We start from the raw sequence: 25625 nt of genomic DNA, 5'->3' as shown, positions 1-25625 counted from the left end.
AGGTATTTCCTCACTTGTATCACACTCTACATATTCCATCTCATCACCTAGTCCCTGCATGATGGTTTTAAGTAACTTGTACTTGGACTGAAATGTAGTCTTTTAAAAAAGATGTATATTTGAAAAATGTATTCCATTTGGATCAAAAAGCATGTTGAACAGTAGATTTGTCTTACCACACCCTGAAGGTCCACAGATGATGCATCTTATATGGTTGGGGAACAAAGGACCATGCCACTTCTTCTTATTATCCATTTCCAGACCACAACCTTTTACCACACAATCAAAATCAATAAATTTGAACAGGTTTTGCCATTGTACAACCTCTCTCATCCTAGATCAAGTCACTTTTGTCAATCCATGAGTCATGACTTGAACTGTATCCTTTCCAATGCACTAGCAGCTTGTCCCCTCTTTTCCTCAGAACCTTTTCAATCTCAAAGCCACTTGGCACTGTTGTCTTTACAATTTCTTCAGAGTAAAACCCTCCTTGAATAGGCTCACCTCTATAGTCTTCCAATTCATATGTTACAGGTACTGTGGGATGTACATGTGTTACTGTGAACAGCTCATTTGTCCAATTGGCTAGATATCCCTTGTCAAAAGTCTTTTTATACTTGCTTATTCTAACCTTGTCACCAGGCACAATTTCCTGATGAGGACCTGGATAGGACCTACCTCTACACTCAGCATTCTTCTTCTGCAACTCTTCTTGATAGGCTTGATGCTGTGTACAGAGTCGGTCAAGTAGCACTTTCCCATGCTTCTTCTGCACATCTACTGGCCGCATACCTATTGTTCAATGAATCTTGGCATTATAGTAGGCATAGTAAGAGATTTCAGACTGACTTTTTTGCTCGAAATCCTCTCCCCCCTCTCCCCCCTCGTCCATCCCGCCTCCCCTTCCCCCCACCCGCAGGGTGGGGGGTGTTCTAAAAATAGATTTCCCCTTCCCCCTGCCCAGTGGAGGTGAGGGGGAAGAAAAGAGAGATATATATATATCTCTCTCTCTCTCTCTCCCTCTCCCTCTCCTTCTCCCTCTCCCTCTCCTTCTCCCTCTCCCTCTCCTTCTCCCTCTCCCTCTCCTTCTCCCTCTCCCTCTCCTTCTCCCTCTCCCTCTCTCTCTTATCTTATCTTATCTAATCTAATCTTATCTAATCTAATCTAATCTTCCCCTCCCCCAGTGAGGACGAGGGGGATGAAGAAGGAGAGAGTGATCTCTCTCTCTCTCTCAGTGAGGGAAAAAATAATTTCCCTGTGAGGGGAGTGAGGGAAAAAATAATTTCCCTTTGAGGAAAAATTCTCTACTGACAGATTAAAGTGAATCCATTCTCAAATTCTCTACTGACAGATTAAAGTGAATCCATATTACTACATCTAATAATCTAATGCTGTCAAATTAAAGTGAATCCATATTTCTACATCTAATAACTTATACTGTCAAATTAAAGTGAATGCATATTTCTACATCTAATGCTATACTGACAGATTGAAGTGAATGCTAGATGAGGGAAAAAAATCCCTTTGAGAGGGAAAAATTCCCTTGGTGACAGATTGAAGTGAATCCTTTTTGCTATACTGTACTAGTGAATCCTTCACTCTACATCTATGCTGACAGATTGAAGTGAATCCTTCACTCTATATCTATGCTGTCTTTGTTACTGCAAACCAATCAAAAGGAAAACAGTCGAAACCCCAATTGGCTTGCGGGTCTGCTTCAATTGAGAATTCATTGAAACTTGTACAATCAAAATTCTCACTCATTTTTGATCTTATTAGCTTGAGCGATTAGAGGCAAGTGACAAGTGTGTGTCTTTGTGTCCTTAATGAAAGTACATCGCATGCTACGCCCCCCACTTTCCTTATCAACATGTTGATGGTATTTACTTAATGGATACGATAAGAACGCGTGCTACGCCCCCCCCCCCCCACTTTCCTTATCATGATGATGACAAACACTTAATGGCTAGCACAAGCCAGCGCTCGGCTCAAGGTTTTAGAGAGAGAAATTGCGATACGCCCCTCGTTTCTCTGTCTCTCACAAGCAGCAGTCGGAGATTGCGCAACTCACCCGTCTAGCCAGATGGCACATCTGCTCTCTCCTTCTTTTACTCACTCCATCTCTTACTGGCACCCTTCCTTTTAAATTCCTTTTTTGCTATTCTCTATTACGAAAGGCGAGTGAAGCAAGAATACAGACAACGACTAACTAAGTTCCATTTTGATCGACCGTTCCTATACTGTCAGATTAAAGTGAAACCATATGCTTCTCTCTGCGCAGCAATCTTTGCGTTACAAAAGGCTAATTAAAGTGAATGCATATTTCTACATCTAATGCTTAATAATAATAATGGTTTGCTTTCCACCTGACTAGGTGGAATTGAGAATTCAATTGAGAATTCATTGAAACTTGTACAATCAAAATTCTCACTCATTTTTGATCTTATTAGCTTGAGCGATTAGAGGCAAGTGGGAAGTGTGTGTCCTTAATGAAAGTACATCGCGTACTACACAAACTTTCCTTATCAACATGTTGATGGTATTAACTTAATGGATAAGAACGCATGCTACGCAGGCTTTCCTTATCATGATGGTGATGACAAACACTTAATGGCCAGCGCTCGGCTCAAGGTTTTAGAGAGAGCAGGATACGCCCCTCGTTTCTCACAAGCAGCAGACGGAGATTGAGCAACTCACCCGTCTAGCCAGATGCCACATCTGCTCTCTCCTTCTTTTACTCACTCCATCTCTTACTGGCACCCTTCCTTCTAAATTCCTTTTTTGCTATTCTCTATTATGAAAGGCGAGTGAAGCAAGAATACAGACAACGACTAACTAAGTTCCATTTTGATCGACCGTTCCTATACTGTCAGATTAAAGTGAAACCATATGCTTCTCTCTGTGCAGCGATCTTTGCGTTACGAAAGGCTAGAGAAGGAGAATTCAAACAACACCTTTCTAAACTCTCCTTTGATCGAGCGTACTCTACTGCCAGATTAAAGTGAAACCATGATCTGCACTCTGATCTTTGCAGCTACGCGTTACACCGCTTACCAGTCTTTTTGAGATTTTATGTTTTCGGCGTCAATACGACCCCTTTGTACTGTGCTAAACCCATTTTTTCTGTAATAATTTCGGCTACCTGATTTTCTGTAAGGTTGTGTTCTTTGGCCTCTATCCAGTTCATATGAAAAGAAACCCAGGCATATGAGGACACAATATCATGTGCTATCCTGTGTATGAATAAATTAAGATAATCTTTGAATGGAGCCGAACACTGCAGTCTCATAACAGTGCCCTCTTCCGAATTTTTAATTGCCTCAGCTATTTCATCACGAACGCTTTTCACAACGACTTCCATCTCGTTTCTCTTAATAAAATCTCCAATATAATTTTTAGTTGCATACTTTTCTGCAATTTGATTAATCAGAATAGCAATGGCATCTTTTGTAATGAATTGTTCAATACCGTCCATAATATTAGCTTTTATTGCACTCGCCATTTCAGATAATCGTTTTTCAAACTCTTCCTTTGTTAATGAAGAACTAGTCAATTTCTGCAAAGTAGATTCTAAATATTGGTTATCAATTAGCGATGGCTGTGTTTCATTTACTTTAGTAAAAATTTCTGTACTAAGCTGTTTTAATTTAGTATTGAGATAGTTTCTGTCCAGCACCTCCAAATTCTTAATTTTATCTGATATGGCTTTTAATTTCTTATCTAAATAAGCTTTATCAACTTTATCATTGTTAATACTCACCAACTGGGATGAAAAGCTGTCTGTTAAAGTTTCCACTTCTCCTAGAGCAGATTCTAAAGTTAGAGTTCTCTCTGCAATAGCTTTATCAATATTAGCACTAAAATTTTGTAATGTACTTAGAATATATTCTCTTTCAATTATGCTCACTCCAATATTCTTTGTATTTTCCGAAACGAGTTTGGTTATTTGCAAATCTAAATAAAATTTCACAGCTTCGCTGATTCCTTGTTGATTTATCGATTCGATTATCTTCTGCGTTATCGAGTCAATATCACACGTAAGATTAGCAACAGCAGCCCCAGCACTAGGTGTATCAATTCGACCGAATCGATGCAGAGTCATCGTAACACTAAACAATTAGTTTTGCTTCTTTTAGCTCTTCAATTATAGACGCGATCTCAACATTATGTCCAGTGTTGCCAGAAGCTTTTGAGGAATAGAGTAAATTTAATCTTTCCACTAATTCGTCAAAATTATCAAAGTATTGATAAATTCTATCATGAGAATTATTTTTTGCAAATTTCAATAAACCCCATCCCTTCTTTTTACTAATTTTTTTACTGGGAAATAACTTCTGAATCATTTGCGATTTAATTCCCTGATTTCGTTTAACATAGCCTCTTCGATCTAAATGTATGCCTGTAAGTGTTAAGATTTTTTTATACTTATCCAGATCTCTCTGATTATAAAGATTCGAATTCGGTCTTGAACTGAATAATAACCCAAGTAGACCATGTGTTAAACGAAATCTTTCATTATTAATATCTATATAACCATCGTCGAATATTACTTGCTGATTTCCAATATAATACACGTCATCTTTAGAATTGTATGAAATTCCATAACTAATTGAATTATTCAATTTTTCCGCATGAAACGTTTTTAGATATTGTGACAGCACATCATCGTTTTTACTAGAACCAAGTAAACTGTTTTCAAATTTAGTCGAGCTTAAAAGATTGTCTGTTGAACTCTCATAGCTTTTATCATAACTCGACTGTTCATCACCAATCTCCATACTCTCCTCTTTTGACTCTTCCTTTTTTACACCAGAGTGAAAACTAGATTTGTTTTTTCCCAGTTCAATTATGGGCTCTATCAATGGCGAGAGCGTTTTCCTATTGTATTCCTCCGATCGTTTTTCAAAATTAACTAAGCTTTTATGCTTGTCGCTGATTACTTTTCTCGATTTCTTAATCTTTTCGATTAAACTCTCCTTCTTGTTATTTACTATGTTCCTTCCTCTCCTCCTCCTCCTATGTGTTTTAGACAACATGACTGTACAAAGAATTAATCTCTACTGAACGGAAAGAATCGTGTCCAGTGAATCCCGATATTTTCCTTCCTTTATATCACATTCTTTCAAAATTGTAACAAAATTATGCGGTTTACGATTCCAAACTGTATGACAAAGTTTACTGAAATCTTTATAAGAAATATCTCCTCCAACATGATCTCTGTGAATTAATTTGAGACTCAATAAATCCATCTTAAAAAATATAATCATATTTGCATTGTCTCTAGTGAAATGTTTCTGTGTAGCTCCATAACTCTGAATTAAATATGCTGTGTCAATATTTTGATGACGTCCCATAGTAAAATATTCTCTTATCTGTGGCACATTGCTCAGTTGTAAGTCATCAAAAATTACTAAGCTATATTCGGGGATACAGTTCGGATGTGGAATTTGGCTCACATCCTCTTTCATGTGAAATCCGATATTTTTCAAACCTGCAAATACCTTCTTGAGAAAAACATATTTTGGTTGATATAAGCTCTTGCTAAATAAGTAAATGTGCTTAAATCTTAAGCCATTTTCAGCAAATACTAAATTAAATAAGAGATTTGTTTTTCCTCCAGCACTGGGAGAAATAATTAACATTCTTGCATTATGAGGAAGTAAGTCTCCATTTTTACAAAATGCAGGCTTTTCTTTATCTGTAATTAATTTATCAAAGTTAACAATTGGTATTTGACTCATGATTACAAACGTACAGAACGTGATCTGATAAGCTACTGAAAATTTTTACAAAAGTTAGATCAGTGCCGCTATGAATGAGAGCAATGACCGAGCACACATGCATTAGCATAGAGGGGCGTATCAGTCGAGAGATTGGAATGTAGACACCACTCTCCACCTCCTGTCATCATCATCAGACAGAGGATGGATGTATCTACCTTCTCTGTTCCTCACCCTCTTTTCTGCTTATCAGCTATTGAGTGTGCAAAGATTCTTATATTACGAAATGAAACTATGGATTGAAATGAGAACCAATGTTTGATAATAATACTTCTATTATTTTTCATATAGGTAAGAAATCACCTTGCTATGCTTTCAACGAAGGCTGTTTCAACGACCCCCACTCCACCTACCCCTGTCACATGATCACACACCATATCACATGACCAGTCTTTGTCAGCATCCAAATCTTGTTTCAATAAGTCTGTATGACGTCATTTCTCAACTATCTTACTATAAATACCACTGCATTGATCTGTATTCGTTCAGTTTGATAGTGTCAACGGTGGAGTAAACATGGATACTTCTAAGGTGTTTAATGTGCCTATGCTCTGTGGTAATAAAATAAAGCCTACCAATGAGCGGTTTGGTTTGTGGCTTCTATCAGAAAACTTGTGCAATGACAACCTTGTGACAGACATTGGAAATATTGATTACACTGATGGGGAAGAACTGTTTGTACAGGATGACTCAAATCTTGTGCCTATTACAGAACCTTTTTGTGACAATATAATGCTTGTGAAAATCTGTGCTTTGGATGATTGTGAGGCAATGGATAAGAGACGTTTTGTTCTAAAAAAGGATATATGTGGTGCATTCAACTTATATTTGAGAGGCAAATTCTCTAATATGGTGTCAGCTAAACATGGAGTCAAAGCAAAGCTACCTTACCTATTGGACAGTGGAAGTGATATGTCTCAAAAGATTCTACAAGTGCTTGGCAATGACAATTACAACGAAGTGAAACAAAAATACCAGGAACCAGTGGGGATACCTTACAAAGTGGAGCTTGCAGATGTCCCAATTGCTACATTGATAGAAGAACTACCGAGATTATTGGAGCAGCTGAGGAAGGAGCACTTCTATCTACTAGACTTGAACATAACACAAGACTTTGCTGGAATATTCAACAAGAATGGAATGTATGACTTTCTAACTACAAATCTTTGTTTCTGTTTCCAAGGAGAATATAAAGAAGACTATAATGTGATTGTAGATAACAATAAAACTGTTGGGATTGATTGCTTGACTTGGGTTAATAGTAATGTGAGGGTAAAAATTTATAATAAGTTTGTATGTCAAATCACAAGCCCTTGTGTAAATAAGCAGTTAGGTAACCATATTGTAGACTTTATTGCCTGTCCAGATAAAAGATTACGGGAAACCTTTACCTCTGATGCAGCTAAAATGCATGGCATTACATGTTTGGAAGCTACAATCTATAACTATAGTTTAACAAATAGAGACAATAGCAAAATCTTTGACCCTATTCAAGATAGCTTGTCACTCTTGAATGATAGTAAGACTTATTTCCAAAATGCCCCAATTTATTCTGTGTCCTTGGCTAAAATGTGGAGAAAACTGACAGATGATTTAAAAAATAGTTGTTGTTTGGTTTTTAACAATCTCTTACAATATGTTTACTGGGGAAATAGCAATACCAAGAAATTGACTGGAGTACAAGTAAAGCTCCCCACTGACCCACAACATAGAAATAAAATAATTTCTTATGTTATTTCTGCATTCAGTTTCAATTTACTACCTATAAATTATGTAGAGATTTTTGAGGATCCATCAAACAAAAATAATATCAGTTTCTCACAAGAGTGTTATATTAAGAGTGGTGAGACATATTTCTCCAAGTCAACCACAGTTTTCTCTAGCATATCCAAAGTTGTTGACCTAGATGAGTTGGGTCTTGTAGCAACAGGTAACTTGATACCACAACTCTTAAGAAAACGAGCAAACATAACCTGTAAGCTTCTCCCATACCCTGTTAAAGAGATATAGCCCTTGTCTCCTATCTCAGTGCTATCAGCCAAGAAGCGTAAGCTAGAACTGGATGAAATTGATCTAAAACGGAGGAAAATTGAGTTTTTTGAAGCCACACAGTCATTTAGGGAACAGCATAAGCAGCTAGAAGAATTTGAGGAAGAAATAGAAAATTTGAGAGAGGAACTTGAGCCATATTTCCATTCACATTGGCGAAATTTTGATCTAAGTGGAGTGTACAATGTGACTGCATTTTCTGTAAATAATAAAGGAAAATTTCCATATGTAGGTGTTAGGAGAAAAGGAAGGTTCGAAAAATGTTTACTTTGTAAAGGGGTGCCATAAAAATGTTTTTATTAATGCATACAATGCAATAGAAGACCTTAAGAAAGAGGGTTATTTTGTAATCCCTTACACTGACAAAAAAGAAATTATTTGTCTACCAAGGGAAGAGAAAATTTGTGTAATTACAGTCAATGGTATGACAAGCTATAATGGTCATACATTTCCTAGAATAGAATCACTTAAGTTTCTGTCAGATGTATGGAAAAACTTGGAAGACACTCCCTTCACACAAAAAGAAGTGGAGCAGTATAATAACATCACAATGCTGGAAATTAAAGGGAAAGTAAAAGTAGGACAGTGCAAAAGATTAGAAGAGTTACCAGAAGGTATAGAGTTAGTCATTATTGCAATAAAAGAAGTGTACAACAATAACTCGGTATATTCTACAGTTTGAAAATCTGGAAGAATTGTATGTGTCAAACTATTGGTTAGAGGAGGAATTTGAGAGCTCTAACATTGATTTGAATTATAAAATTAGAATTAAGCTAGATGTTTTTAAATATACACCCAGTAGGAATAAGGAAAGAGTTACTTTCTGTATTTGATTTGTCCATAGATATGCTTTGATGTATGTATAATAATTTAAAAATAAAGAAAATTATTGTGACATTGAGTGTTGACATTTACCTCTCCCCCCTTCTCCGCATTCCTCTCTCATTTTTTCTTTCCTGCTAAACGAGTGGAGGAGGAGGACAAAGGAGGAGAACGGAGGACAATTTTTGTCCTCGGAGGGGAGGATTTTTGTCCTCGGAGGGGAGGATTTTTGTCCTTGGAGGGGAGGATTTTTGTCCTCGGAGGGGAGGAGGAGGAGAACAGAGTACAAAGGAGGACAAAGGAGGACATAGCAAATCAAAGGTTAGTTAGTTATTTGATTGGTGTGTGATCATGTGACAGGGGTAGGAGGAGTGGGGGTCGTTGAAACAGCCTTCGTTGAAAGCATAGCAAGGTGATTTCTTACCTATATGAATAGATATAGATGACTGAAACTAAGTCCATCAGTATTAAAAATTAAATTCAATACTAGATTCGATTTTCCACATCCTGATGGACCTACAATTAATGCTCTAACATTGCTAGGAAATAAACTTCCATGTTTATTTTTATTTTCCTGTTCAGTGGAACAAGAACTAATAACCAATTCATCAAAGTCGACAATAGCTAATCCATTTTTATTATTATTTTTTTTTTGAAATATCTTTCTCTTCTACCATAATATTCTATGTTATTAGTATGAAGACTTCCTTACTACTGTTCAATCAATTATATGTGTACATACTTAATCAGACTAAACCGGCTTCATATATTATTCTAACTTACACATACCTTTACAACTAGAGTGGCTTGGTTTAATTCAATAAATCAACATAGAATGAGAAACATTATACAGCATTTATTTTTGATAATTCTTTACATAATTCAAGTATATAGTTTACATTCATTAAATATGGTATGCAATAATCAAAAATTTGTACAATATCGTCTTTATTTTTCAAACTTTTGTCAATAGTTATAATAATTTTGCATTTATTTATTCGTAACTTACAACTAATACATTTATTCCTTAAACCTCTACAAGTATTACTATTATTATTACAATTAATTTTCACATTCAAAGCTTTTAGTATTTAATAGTTTTATTCTCTCCTCAATTAACGAGTTCATCATGATTTCTGTAAAAAAGTTAAAGTTATAGTTTGTACAACATTGCTGATTCGCCACACATTTTCATAATTTCAAATGTAAATCTTACACTATCAATGTTTTTATCTGTTAACCTATCATCAATGAAATAATACATTTGAATATTCAACCAACCTAATGAATTACAATAGCAAAATTCAGGAATTTCCTTTAATTCACATCTTCGATGTCTATCAACTATATTCTTATTTATAATATAACATACGCTTATATGTTCTGACTTCTGTTCTTCACTTTTACCAGGTTTTATAAATGTTAAATATTCCTCAAACGTTAGTCCTTCTTTTCCGAAATTATTCAATTCTAATATTGTTTTGTCAATAAGTTCGAAATAACAACATCTATATTTTTTATCGATTTTATTCGAAAAATAGTTCTTATCAAATGAAATTGAATCCATCTCCAATCTGAAATTAAACATAATATGCTATCAATCTTGTTCTAGCCCACTCTCATCTGAACAATTAGAAAAAAAAATCCAGATAAGTTCTTTTGTTAAATGTTTATTTTTTTCTGTTATACATTTTTTAATTTTATCGATAGACTCTTTAAGATGTGCACAATCACATCTCCATGAATCGGCGCAATCTTTTCCCCTGTAAGCATCATATGATGTACCGTATAAATCACAAACTGAGATATGATTATAGTTATCACTATGCCAAACTCCTAATTTTTCATAGTCTCTCACAAATGTTAGATATTTCATATTTGTCCATCCTTTTTCTGCTAACTGGTCCAATAATTCCTGATGCGTCTCCAATAGTTCAGTTAGTTCACAACGATAACTTTGTATTCTCAGCATTTTTTCTAAAGAAACAGAATCATATTTACATAATTCATTAAAATGTCTATTTATAATATATATACTTATCAAATTTATATATTCATCAAATGATTCCGTTGAAGAGGTCATATCTGAAAACATATTAAACTATAAGTTGGAGTGATCAGCGTATATAATCAATTGTAAAATATTTACTTAGTTAGTAATTGACTCTTATCTACCGAAGACAGTTCACTAAAACCGAGCCACTTTACGAGATAACGCTTTCCAACTTTCTTTAATATTCTCTCTACAAGATAAACTTGCATTTCATCTAAAGTTAACTCTGATTTCTTTAATTCTTGTTCATAAAATTTACCTAAGATTTTTTCATTATTTAAATCTTCCAATTCATAAGTAGGTGGAATGCTTGCATGAACTGATATAACTTTATAGAGCTCTGGACTCCAATTAATTGTATAAGATTTATCGAATATAACTCTTTGTTTACTAATTCTCACTATATCATTGATTTTGAAGCGTGGTTTGATTATCTTTTTACCCTTTAAAGCTTTCAATTTATGTTTATTCAACTCGTTAAGAATTTGATGTTCATGTTTCTTTCTTACCTGAGAAGGCTTTAACTTTACAACGGAATGTACTGTATTATTATAATCTTTAACAATTTTATCTAATGACTCAATCCATCTTAATAATCCAGTGTCTATTGCAAATATATTATGGAAAATCCATTTGAAAAAGTAATGCATTTACCGTTTTGTTTATATGAAGAGTGTGAGAAAGAAGAGCGGGGGTTGGATGTTCCGGATATAGCATATCGTAAAGATGAGGTAAAATCGCATGCATGCAGTATATTGTAGAAGGTTTTTTATCCTCCGAGGACAAAAACTGTGCTCCGAGGACAAAAACTGTGCTCCGAGGACAAAAACTGTCCTCCGAGGACAAAAATTGTCCTCCGAGGACAAAAAAATTGTCCTCGAAGGATAAAATTAAAGTAAAAATGAACTTACATGTGTTGATTTGACGAAATGACAGCTATCTCCTCGGCTATGCTTCTCTCAGCTCAGGTAGCTCCTCGACTGTGGTTGTCTCAGCTCAGGTATCGTCTCAGCTTAGCTAGCTCCTCGGCTATGCTTCTCTCGATGCAGGTATGTTTCCCTCACGAGAGCACAACTGCTTATGAGACCGGAAACCGAGTTGTGAGGTGAGAAAATGCTGTGAAAAACAATGAAATATTTAATAACTGCAACCAAATATTAGAAATCAATAAGTAAGTGTTATTTCAAAAATATCAGAATGTAACGGATTATACTTACTTACAATCAAATGTCAGCGTTGTGCTGCTGGTAAACCTCTGAGGAGTTGAGTACAGCATGCTCCAATTGCACACACCCCCTCGTATGCTCTCTCTCACTCGTACAAGCCTGCAACAGACAGAGAAACGACTTGGTATAAAATCAGTTGCCTCAGAGGAAAATCACCATTTACGTTAGAGAAGAGTTAAGTGAACTTATATACCCTACGTGAACTTCTCCCTAATCATCATCTACACAATGGATTCATCATCATCTTCAAGCTTCATCATACCAGACAGCCTACCAACAGAGCAGCAGCTCAACTACTGGCAGCAGCAGCAGCAGCAGAAGCAGCAGCAGAAAGCTCGCAGCTCGGCTACCACCTCCGCTGCCATGGCTGCCGCCTCTGCTGTCTCCGCCGCCTCCTCCTCCGCCTCACCCCTGAAGAGACAGGGAATCTTCGTTCAACGAGAGAGGGGTGAGGAGATCGTGATTCCGGACAGTCCTCTGCCACAATCTACACTGGCTACCTGGGCGTCGCGACGAGCGGTGCTGTCAACTCAACCCAGCAAGCAGCTGGTGAAGAGGAGGCTAGTTTTCGAGGACGAGACCGTGCTCACTCAATCAAAGGTTAGCTTAAAGAAATATTATTATTGTATTAACATGTAATGTGCACAAAATCTTTATAAAATGTGAATTAGTTTTTTTAAAACTAATTTCCAATGGATAAAATCTTTTGTGCACATTACAACTCTATGTTTATTTGAATAAATTGAACTATGAAATTACTGATTCTTATACTGTGAGCGAAGTCAAGACTGAGCTTGACTTCTAATTGTGCTATCAAAACAATCCGAACACAGATAAATTTTCATGATGGTTGCATTGAAATTTGGATAAAAATTCAAAATAAACATGTTTTAGTAATTTCGATAACAAATTTGAATATGTTGCATGAAAGATTATACTGAAACAATTCAATTATCTAGCAATTTGAATTGAGTTATGTTAAAGTAATCGGAGAATTTCCGAGTTATTACTTATATATCATTATTACTTATATATTACTTACTATATCAAATTACTGATTCGAATAATATATTGTTATTTGAATTATGAAAAATCTGATCACATGCATAAACTGTTTATAATATTTCGTGTGAAACAAAACTATTGGTGATAAAAATGAGCATGTAATGAACTGAAATATTGATTCGAATAATACATTGTTATTCGAATTATGAAAAATCCGATCACATGCATAAACTGTTTATAATATTTCGTGTGAAACAAAATTATTGTTGATAAAAATGTGCATGTAATGAACTGAAATATTGATTTGAATAATACATTGTTATTTGAATTATGAAAAATCCGATCACATGCATAAACTGTTTATAATATTTCGTGTGAAACAAAACTATTGGTGATAAAAATGAGCATGTAATGAACTGAAATATTGATTCGAATAATACATTGTTATTCGAATTATGAAAAATCCGATCACATGCATAAACTGTTTATAATATTTCGTGTGAAACAAAATTATTGTTGATAAAAATGTGCATGTAATGAACTGAAATATTGATTTGAATAATACATTGTTATTTGAATTATGAAAAATCCGATCACATGCATAAACTGTTTATAATATTTCGTGTGAAACAAAATTATTGTTGATAAAAATGTGCATGTAATGAACTGAAATATTGATTCGAATAATACATTGTTATTTGAATTATGAAAAATCTGATCACATGCATAAACTGTTTATAATATTTCGTGTGAAACAAAATTATTGTTGATAAAAATGTGCATGTAATGAACTGAAATATTTTTCAAGTCAATTATCTAGCAATTTGAATTGAGTTATGTTAAAGTAATCGGAAAATTTCCGAGTTATTACTTACTTTCAGTTTTGAGTAGTGAATCTGTTGAGCAAGTTCTCTCTCTCTCTCTCGTATGATTTGATGATGAAAAATCTGAAACAAATAAGAGTCTAATGAAATATTTTTCAACAGAAACGTGTGCCGGAAGAGGAGGAGGACAGCTCGATCGTGCCTCTCTTGAGGGAGGAGGGGGAAGTGGAGGCAGAGGACGAGGACGAGATGCAATCGGAGAAGTTCCTGAGATTGTTGAATATCCGCGTCGAGAAGCCATGGACGCCTCTCTGCGAATTGGAAGAGGGGTTGCCATATCCGATATGTGACATGAGAGAGGCATCCAACCAGCACGGGCGGCGAATTGTGCTCAAAATCCAGGTACCCGGACTACATACAACAGATGTTTATCTTCCAGAAAGATTTACCCGGATTTTGAGCACAAAAGACATTGAAAATTTTAAATTGAAGTGCAAAACCTTATCTCTGTTTGTAAAGCATGTTAATGCTTTTATGACTGACATAAAAATTGTTAAATGCTAAATTAGCATTTAGCATTTTTTATGTCACTGACCATCTAGCATTAACATGCTTTACATGTTAATATGTATATATGTATGTGTCAGTAGTGTAGTGTTAAATAAATAGTTTTTTTGTTATTCTATAAAAATTGTTCTCAATTCTCACCTGTTATACACAGTTCACTAGAAGTAGTAGTAAAACACGTACACAACCAGACGTTCAGTCACCACTATGCAGCTTACACTTTTATTATGAGTGCTTGTCTATGAGAATGTCTTTTTATAGCTTGTTGTACGCATGCACAAGGACGAGCATCAGACACGGCAGGCAGTTGCTCACTCAGTCAAGGCCGACTTCCTTGTTGTGAAAGGTCGGGCATTGCTCCCTCACATCTGTTTTGGCACGCGCCCATATCTGTATGGGCGGAACACTTCCTCCTTTCAAATTGTGTTTGCCTTTTCAGATTTGCTATTTGAAACGAATAATTCTTTTAATGAAAGACAATTCTTTTCAAATAGCAAATCTGAAAAGGTGAATTCGATTTGAAAGGTGAATTCATTTCTAAATTAATAGAAAATTCAATTTTCTTTTAGATTAAGTTAGTGTAATGATTAATTAATTAACTTTAGTTAATGTTCAACCATTGAGTTGAAAGGTAATGAAGAATGGTATGTAGGAGAAAGCAAACTCCATGGAAACGAGGCAGAGGTATCTTAAGCTCTGCTGCCAGAGTACTTAAGGGGGCGGCAGGTGCTGCTACAGGTATTACTTCAACTATTTTAAATAAATTGATCGATATTACACCTGTGGAGATCCCAATAGCCCCTGGCTACCAGTATTGTGGCCCTGGCACCAAACTTGAAAAGCGATTAGCAAGAGGTGACCCAGGAATTAACAAACTTGACCAGGCTTGTAAGGCACACGATATAGCATATTCACAAAATAGTGATAATGCAAATCGATCGAAAGCTGACAGAGCACTAGCGAACGCGGCGTGGGAGATTTTTAAAAATCTGAAAACTCCCCTTGCTGAGAGAGGACTCAGCTACCTAGTTACAAACGTGATGAAAGCTAAAAATTACTTTGGTGGTTCTTTGAGAAAGAAGATGAAGAAGAAGAATGTGAAAAGGAAAAGTTATAGTAATGATATTAGGCGCAAAGCTATAGCTCAGTTGAAACAACATATTGCAGGAAAAGGGTATTTTTTGAAACCTTATCTACCAATTAGTGGGGGGAGAGTATTACCTCCTCCAGCACCACCCCCATCATCATATGGTGTGAGTTTATTCCCCCAAGTTAAGAAATGTAGAACAACAACAATGAAGAGTAGGAAGAAGACAAAGAAGAGTAGGAAGAAGTAAAAGACATGAATATTGAAGGAGAATTGAGTAATTATGATTTGATTGATTGGTCGAAATTATTACAGATTCAGCAAAGAGGTATATATATGCTAGATGCATTACCCAAAAAAATTCTAAAAAACGAGAATGCCATTGTGAATTTAGCAAGGGAAAGCAAGGAAGGTACACATTGGGTTGCATATAAAAAAGTCGGTTCCAATGTTTGGTATTTTGATCCAATTGGAAATTCACAACCGCCATACGAATTGGTCAAATATTTGAAAAAAGAAATTGGAGTAAATATATTTTATAATGTAGAGCACATGCAACCATTAAATAGCGATTTTTGCGGTCATCTTACATTATTGTTTCTTGCAAATCAGTTGCTTTGCGATAGGCCAGTACCCTATTCATAGAAAAATTTATATCACTTGCAGTACCCAAAATAGCCTCGAACAGGACAGGATTATCGGAAATATAAACAGGATTGCCCAAAATAAAGAACGGAAATGGATTGCTGAAAAATTAAAAATAGCCACATGGAATGTAAGAGGAATAAGGAATAAAGAAATAGAACTCTGCAAAGTGTTTAAGATTCAGAAAATAAACATTGCCGCTGTAACAGAGACAAAAATGAAGATGACTGGCTCAAAGTATATCAAAGATTATGCTATGTTTTATAGTGGTGTGAATCAGGAGAGCAGGGCAGCCAAGGGTGTGGCCATTTTTGTTGATAGAACGTGGGAGGAGAGAATTGTAGACTACAATTTCATTAATGAAAGAATTCTCACTATCAAATTCAAGTATGATCGTGGCCACCTAGTGATAATAGGAGTCTACGCACCTGAAGAGGGAAAGGATGAAGAAACTGCCACATTTTATGACGAACTACAAAAAGAATTAGAGAAGTATAAGAAATATGGGGTGGTAATAATGGGAGATCTCAATGCAAGAGTTGGAGTAGAACCAATCAAAAATGTAGTCGGAACTTTTGGTGAAAATGTGAAGAACAGAAATGGAGACAGCCTTAGAGAATTCTCAACTTTTAATGAATTGAAAATTATGAATACTTTCTTCCAGAAGAAAGAAATACACAAGTTTACATGGGCAGCACGTGGAACAAGATCTTTAATAGACTACATGATAGCTAATCAAAATATAGCAAGACAGATTACTGATGTGAATGTGCTCCGTGGCTTCGATATCTTTTCAGACCACTATTTAGTTGTTGGTAAAATTGATTTGTTTACACGATGGAAGAAAACACATACAAAAAAGGAATCAAACAATACAAATAGAGACGAAGTTTTCAAAGTGTATCTATTAGAGGAAGATAGTATCAGGCATCTCTATCAACAACGCATAAATTCCTACATCCAGGACACTCCAACGGAAGAAGATATTGAGACTGAATGGAACAATATTAAAAATATAATAGTAAGAAGTGCGAATGAGGCTGTTGGTAAGAAAAGGAGATATAGAAGTCGGAAAGGTTTAAAGATTTGGACAAAAGAGATAGAGGAAGCAATTAATGAGAAAAATGAAACATACCAGAAATATTTGGGAAATCAAAATGAACAAAACAGGGCCATATATCGAGTTGCAAGAAATAAAGCCTCAAGAATTGTGAAAAAAGCTCATCAGGAAGCATGGGAAAAATTTATAACAACCATTGAACATGATCTACATGGACGTCAGTCATTGGCATACAAAGTTATGAAAGTTTTGAATAAGAGTGAAAGAGACATGGTGAAAACTGATTGTATTGGAACTGACGAATGGATTAAACATTACAAAGAGCTTTGGTGTGAAGAAGTAGAGCCAAATAGGTTGGAGGACATATGTGAGAACTGCTGTATTGATCCAATTACAATAGAAGAGCTATTAAATGCCTTGAAAAGCACAAAAAATAGGAAAGCCCCAGGTTTGAATGGGGTAAATATGGAACTGTTGAAGTATGGAGGAATCCTTCTACACCATAGAATACTACATCTTTTCAATATGTGCTGGAAACAACACCAAGTACCAAAAGAGTGGTTGCAGTCCCTGGTTATATCCCTATTCAAAAAAGGAAGTAGAGCAGATCCTCAAAATTATAGAGGTATCAGTCTTCTGGATACAACATACAAAGTCTATGCCAGAATTCTAAATAATAGATTGAAAATAATCACTGATGTACTTCTCCTGGAAGAACAGATGGGCTTCCGAAAAGGTAGGTCATGCACCGATGCAGTTTTCGCTTTGAATCAAATTATATCAAAACGAAGAGAATATAATCTAGAGACACACTTAGCTTTTATAGACTTCACAAAGGCTTTTGATTCAGTAAATCGCAACTTACTATGGTCAATTCTGGATTCGAGAGGATATCCCAAGCATATAATTCAATCTTTGCAGAGCCTATATGTAAAAACGACTATACGTTTACAAGTAAAGGACGGTTTGAGTAAGGTCATTGATATAAACAAGGGTGTAAGGCAAGGATGCTGGATATCTCCGACATTATTTAATATTTACGTGGATGACATGTTACGAACATGGAAAAATTTGGCTGACTCAGGTATACAGTTATCAGCCCATACATCTGTTAACTCAATCATGTATGCAGATGACCTTACAATAATTCAAGAGAATGAGGACGCCTTACAGAAAGCGATGTTTATGCTGGACAGAGTTTCTCAGAAATATAATTTAAAGATATCAGCTAAGAAAACAAAATCAATGGCTTTCAAAGGTAAATATCCATCCAGAACCAAGATAGAATTGAATGGGAAGATAATAGAACAGGTGAAAAATTTCAATTATCTTGGCAATGATGTAACCTATGATACGGATAAAGATATTCGTAACAAAGTATCAAAGTTCCAACGAATATGTGGCAATATTCATAGAAACCTCAAAAATAAAACAAGGCAGGATACTAGAATCAAATTCTTCAATACCATCGCTGTACCAACACTGCTTTACGGAAGTGAGAATTGGATCCACACACGTAGAGTAGACAGCAAGATTCAAGCTGCAGAAATGAGGTTTCTAAGAAGTGTGTTTGGCTGCACTAGAGCAGATAGAATCAGAAATGAGGAGATAAGAAGAGCTTTATCTGTTACACCTTTACATGAAAAAATCATTCAAAACAGAATAAATTGGTGCAGTCATTTGAATAGAATGCCTCCTGGACGAATACCTTTGGAGGCTAAATGCTATAAACCTACTGGGAAAAGAGACGTGGGAAGACCGAGGAAAAGATGGGTGCCGGAACAGGTTCTTTAACAAACCTAATCCTTGAAGTGAAGAAGAAGAAGAAGAAGAAGCAAATCAGTTGTAATTAAGTGTTTGTGCTGAACGCACACACACACACACAAGATGGTTGTTATTACATTAAGATCTAACACAAGTAACCTCTATGAACATTTACAAGAAATTATAGAATTGGATAAAAATCGTGAATGGGAAATTGGATTGATTAATTTTTGTAGTTACAATAGTATTGCAAACATTAACAAAGGAACAAATTCCAGCTTCAAATATGGCGATAGATTAATTGAGCTGGATACGGGTGCATATGAAGTTGAGGATATTATAAAATCTCTAAAGAATAAATTGAATATTGATGAGAAGAAGAATAAACTTATTATATGCCCAAACGTAAATACTATGAAGATTGAAATTCATTCTGATAAACCCATTGATTTAACACGTACTGATACGATTGGAAAGATACTTGGTTTTAATAATGTTGTTTTGCAGCCAAATAAATAGCATTATTCTCAGCATTTGGTTAACATAACAAGCATTGGTAGTATTGTACTCGAGTGTAATTTAGCATGTGGCACTTACTCTGACGGGAAACAAAAACATATAATCTACAAATTTTTACCAAAGGTTCCTAGCGGCTATTTAATAAACAAAGTACCATCACCGATTATTTATGTACCTTTGAATACGCATCGAATTCAAACTATTAATGTAAAGGTAACGGACCAGAACGGATCGTTTATTGATTTCCGTGGAGATACAATTACAATTAGGTTACACATACGTGAAAAGTAATGGGTTATCTTGTTTTCAATCCACGTTCAAATAAGACGTGTACACATGATGTCATTAGAGAGACGAACGTGAGAGCGTCAACACCTAAAAACAAACGTGCTTTGTTGGCTAAAAGCGTGAGAATATTAGAAAAGTTGGGTTTTATAGTTGATTGGCGGAATGTTAGGAGGAGCGGCAGCAATAAGTGAAATTCTGGATGTGGAGACAGACCTTCAGTTTTATAATGATATAACCAAATTCCAATTTCACACTCATACAGTTTATTCGGGACAGGAAATAAAAAATTCTGACGAGGCACGTATTGGCATAAATTCTTTAGATGTCTATTCTTTACCTTGCAAATCATTCATATTTATTGAGGGAACAGTTAACTGTACAAAACCGGGAACAGACCCAGATGATGCACCAGTTGCAGCAGACTATAAATTAAGCAGTAACGTAATCGGCAACCTTTTTGATGAAATACGATATGAATTAGCAGGTCAGCAAATTTCTAAATCAAGATTGATTGGATTAACATCCACAATTAAAGCTATTCTAGTGAAGAATATGCTCGATAAAAACACATATCACTTGGCTGGTTTTGACAGAGCAGGATATGAGCTAACGGATAATAAATTCACTTTCTGTGTACCGCTCAAATTAATCCTCCCGTTTTTTGAAGATTTTCAAAGAATAATTTTAAATTTGAAACAGGAACTCGTCTTATTGAGGTCGCCGACAGATCTAAATTGTGTTGAGTCGGCAAGTGGAACAAACGTTAGTGTGAAAATTACAAAACTGCAATGGAGAATGCTCTACATAACTTTAGAAGATCATGTAAGACTGAAATTTTTGAGACTGCTCGATGCTGACACTCCACTGAAATTAGGTTTCCGACATTGAGAAATTTGTGAATTACCAAATTTGCAAAATTCACTTAACCATTCTTGGGCAGTTCGCACCACATCGACTTTTGATAGTCCAAAATACGTTATAATTGCATTTCAAACTGATCGTAAGAATAAAATTAAAAAATCAATATCTAATTTCGATAGCTGCGGTATTTACAATGTTAAAGTATATTTGAACAGCGAGTATTATCCATATGAAAATCTGCTAGGTAAAAAGGAGGTATTATACCGCATGTTCCTGGATTTCACGCCCTCGTATTATAATCATTCAATCAATAGCGAACTCGGAACAGAAATTGACTTTAAAACCTTTTGTGAATCAACACCGCTGATTGTTGTAGATTGTTCGCACCAAGCAAGTCATTTGAAATCATCGACAGATGTTCGTATTGAAATGGAATTTAATAGTGCAGTACCTGCAAATACTTCTGCCTATTGCGTTTTAATTAGCGATCGTGTGATGGAGTACACACCTCTAACGAGCATGGTGAAAGAAGTTCAGTAATTTTATTGATAGAGCGCACCGCCTGCAATATTATATAAGGTGTGCACTCTGACAAATTTGGTTCATTATCAGTTTCACCTTTGAACAGGCAACATGTCCTATTCTTTGTGTTCTGATATTTTGGACAAGCCACAAACTCGCTCTATTGGTATTCAGTGCGATCTTGATTCTGATAGTTTCTATTATGAACCAACCTGCACTACACCAATCCAGAAGCCACTGCAGGTGGAGGAGGAGAAACGAGAAGAGGAGGGGAGGGAGAAAGACGAAGGATTTAACAAGCCTGCCGAAGAGTAAGAAGTGGACAAGCAAGCGAGTGCGAAAATTGCTACAGTTGATCTTCACTGGTTTAAACAAGATTGTAATCAAATTATTGTGAAAGAACTTGCCATAATTGATCAGTTTAATAATTATATTGTATTCCATTTCAAATCACCATTTGCAAAGACAGAATTGAGTGCAAAATTGTATAACGATGTAACATGGTTAGAACATCACTATCATAAAATAAAATGGGAAGGTGGAGATTTAGAATACAGTGACTCATTAATACGTGATTACCTTGCAGGTTATGAGAAAATTTTCACAAAAGGAACTGAGAAAGCAAAGTTTTTAAGAAGATTACATACTAACGTTCAATGAGGATTTCCAAAACCTGATTTCAGCTTTTTCACTAGTTCATGGTGTTATGCTGTGTGTAACATTCATAAAAATAGACCAGATTCTCGCTGTGCTTTGTTCAGTGCTCAACATTATAATTCTTTGTTGTTTAAAAATATGTATCAAACAAATAATTTCTTGTGCGAAAACAATCGAATGCAAAGTATGAAAATGGCGCCGATGTACACGAATTCACAGAAAAGAAACTTTGCTCGTTATGGATTCTTCTACAACGGAAAAGAGATTCAGTGTGTTTATTGCATGCATGCATTGAGACTGCATAAAGCACATACATGTTGTCTGTCGACAATTAATGAAGAAAGGCCGCTTAATTACTCTATAATAGTACCTTCCTACACATAGTTTTCTTCATTCGCTCAACAACATGGATCCGACAAAGTGGTTAGCTGCCGACAACGAGTTGGAAGTGAGGTTAAAAAACTGTATCGACTGGTATGATGAATGTGAAATTGCTATTAAGAAATCATCTCATGAAAATTATAGTTTGGCGAAACAATTAAAAGCTATTTTTCTAAGCACGATTAATTTGAACGATATAAGAGACTATCTATGTTATTACCGTCCTCATAATTTGTGTATAGATAAGCTAATTAAAATTGAAGATGAAGTTATGTATTATTGTAGTGAAATGTGTAAATAAACTTTTTCTATGTTGAAAACAAATTTTTCATTCAGATATTTCCTTGTGCATTTTGGTTTAGTTTCAGTCTAGACTTGATTGAGCAAGCACGTATCGAAAAAGTTACGCCCACCTCATTTTGCTGTTAGCACGCGAGCTGTAATTAATTTTTTTAGAAGTGAGATACGCCCCCCTCACAGACATCTGTTACAGCTAAGTGCACCTCGTGCCTTATCAATTATAGTTCATAGCAATCAAGGACATGCAGTGTTTTAGCTTTGCAAAATTCAAAAAATTAACTCGCCTCTTGATGTCAATTTCATTTAATGAATTTGATTCAATTGCAAAGAATATTAAATTTTCAACAGGATTCCAAGGCGATGATGTTGATTTACTGTTAACAAAAACAGAAAATGTACACTTTCCGATTTTATCTGAAATATTCCAACTGCTAGATATACTAGACAGCGGACATCTACATTATTGTAGTGCAAATGATTTGTCAACTATTGTTACAAATTCCGACGAACTTTGGAAATGCTTGTATGACATTGCAGATAAAAAATGTAAAAGAACAACTTAGATCATTGACCTCTCTCTGTTGAGATATGTCAGACATCAATAGAGCTTGAGTATGACCCCCAAGTGAAATAGGTCTGAGGATATCTATACCTATTTTTGGATATGCTAGCTCATTCTAAATTTACTATAGATATTCTCAGAGAAACACTTGAACAATAACGCCTGCGGTTTGTACAGCACATGAAAATTCAATATAAATTGATTGAGTTTTCTTAACTGTCAGGTGGAAAGCAAACCATTATTATTATTAAGCATTAGATGTAGGAATATGCATTCACTTTAATTTGACAGCATAGATGTAAAGATAAGGATTCACTTTAATCTGTCAGCATAGCAAAAAGGATTCACTTCAATCTGTCACCAAGGGAATTTTTCCCTCTCAAAGGGATTTTTTCCCTCATCTAGCATTCACTTCAATCTGTCAGTATAGCAATAGATGTAGAAATATGCATTCACTTTAATTTGACAGTATAAGTTATTAGATGTAGAAATATGGATTCACTTTAATTTGACAGTAGAGAATTTGAGAATGGATTCACTTTAATCTGTCAGTAGAGAATTTTTCCCTCAAAGGGAAATTATTTTTTCCCTTACTCTCCTCACAGGGAAATTATTTTTTCCCTCACTGAGAGAGAGAGAGAGAGAGTGAGAGAGAGATCACTCTCTCCTTCTTCATCCCCCTCGTTCTCACTGGGGGAGGGGAAGATTAGATTAGATAAGATAAGATTAGATTAGATAAGATAAGATAAGAGAGAGAGGGAGAGGGAGAGGGAGAGGGAGAAGGAGAAGGAGAGGGAGAGTGAGAGAGAGAGAGAGAGAGAGGGGGGAAATCTGTTTTTAGAACACCCCCCACCCTGCGGGCGGGGGGAAGGGGAGGCGGGATGGCTGAGAGGGGGGAGGGGATTTCGAGCAAAAAAGTCAGTCTGAAATTTCTTACTATGCCTAATCATTATACTCTTTGAGAAGTGAGGTTAGATTGTCTGTCCAACAATAGGTTCCTTGCTCAGTGAACTTGATCCACATTAACTGTTTAAGTGTTCTGTTGAAGCATTCCACTATAGATGCCTTCTTATCTGATCTAGTTGAGTAATGATTCACATTTTACTGTTTCACAAGTTGTTGGAATTTTGTATTGATCCACTCTTTACCATCATCAGTCTGTAGATTTTTCATTGGATGTTTTTCAAATATAGGATGCATAGCCCCAACAATGTCATTGGCTGACTAATTCCTAATTGGTATAGCAAATGCAAGCTTACTGAGATAATTTATGATTGTAATAATGTACTTGTAACCTTTGTTCTGTCGAGCATATGGTATCATTTCAACAAGGTCAGCTTGATAGAGATCATCAACCTTTGACTGTAACCTTTCTTGTCTGGAAATTCCGACAAACTTTTCTGTGCAGCTCTCACGCTATCACTGTCTTATCCATACTGGCGATATGAATTTGTTAATTATTAGCATTTATATAGGCAACAAGTTCATCAGACCATGATGTCGACATCTTGAAAGTCAATGATGACCTCAAGTTCCTGCATAAGAAGATGTTATCCAGTCAATTGGTCCATGATGTCAGTGGAAGTCATGATTAACCAACTTCCTGCATGAAGATAAGTTTATCAGAGTAGGATGCACACTTTCATCTCACACCTTGTGCTTACTCTAGAAGTTGAAGGTTGTATGGAATAAAATGTACAATAATTGTGGTATTACTTGATGTTTATTTACAGTGTATGCATGAAAATATATATAGTGTACAAAGATAATATTTCAGTCCAATATATCAGGAACTATCCAGTGATACAAATCTCCTAGTCAATCGCTTATTTTGCAAAATCCTCTGCTGAACATGAATTTCAAGATGACTGATCCCTTGCATAGATTGGTGCAGCTTGACACTTCAGCATCATGGAAGATGTATGTCAATGTCTCCAAGAAGTTTTGAGCTGTTCCAAATGGTTCAGGCAGGTCCTTATCTCCAAAGTTTGGGAATGGTTGTATGATCCATTGGTTGCTGGTTACTAGTAGACAGTCTCCACACTCACACATGTCTGCTTGCTCCACTGCAGGCTGATGTTGGTACTGGGTCTTGCACAGTGGCAGGAGTTGTAGTAGCAGCAGTACTAGTTGGAGTAGTACTAGCGGGAATTGTAGTGCTAGCAGGAGTTGTAGTACTAGCTTGAGTAGTTGTGGTGCTAGCAGCAAGAGTTGTTGTAGCAGTTGCAGTACTCACTGGAGTAGTAATAACAATGGATGCTTGTTCTTCACAGCATGGTGTACAGACCTCGACTGACCTTGCAACAACCACTTCCAGAAAGTCCAATGATATGAATGTAGGGTGAAGAAAGGTGCACAGATTGTATGCGCAGTGGACTCGTTTGCAGAGAGCTCCCTCCACAGCTCGTTCCCCAGCCATATTCATGTACCAGTCTCTGACATTGATGTACATTTTGTTGATCACTGACTGATTACCACGTAGAGCAGGAATCCCCGATGTTAGCAGGCACTGTTGCATATGACGGATGTTTGATGTATCCAGTCCTTGTTCCCTTGAAGTGAGAATTTCCTGTGTCCTGTACTTTAGATCCAATGCGCTGGCACTGAGTGCTAGCACAAGGTAGAGCGCTGCTTGGTAGATGCTTGTAGCTGC

At 35.9% G+C, this 25625-nt stretch overlaps 1 protein-coding gene and 1 long non-coding RNA gene across 2 annotated transcripts; both read right to left on the bottom strand.

The window, feature by feature from the left end:
* Window positions 1–334: 334 nt before the first annotated feature.
* Window positions 335–790, bottom strand: LOC120352177. The gene has a single exon (XM_039431882.1). The coding sequence runs from the start codon at window positions 788–790 to the stop codon at window positions 335–337; it is 456 nt and encodes a 151-aa protein (XP_039287816.1).
* A 9588-nt stretch (window positions 791–10378) lies between these two features.
* Window positions 10379–11992, bottom strand: LOC120352333. The gene is made up of 3 exons (XR_005571776.1): window positions 11926–11992; window positions 11616–11820; window positions 10379–10628 (listed from the first exon to the last, which is right to left on the bottom strand). It is a non-coding gene; the product is annotated as an uncharacterized LOC120352333 (long non-coding RNA).
* Window positions 11993–25625: the final 13633 nt, after the last annotated feature.

Source organism: Nilaparvata lugens, chromosome 7, assembly GCF_014356525.2.
Source record: "Nilaparvata lugens isolate BPH chromosome 7, ASM1435652v1, whole genome shotgun sequence".
Lineage (NCBI taxonomy): Eukaryota > Metazoa > Arthropoda > Insecta > Hemiptera > Delphacidae > Nilaparvata > Nilaparvata lugens.
Note: the sequence above shows the minus strand (reverse complement) of the source record. Positions and strands in the feature narration are given on the sequence as shown.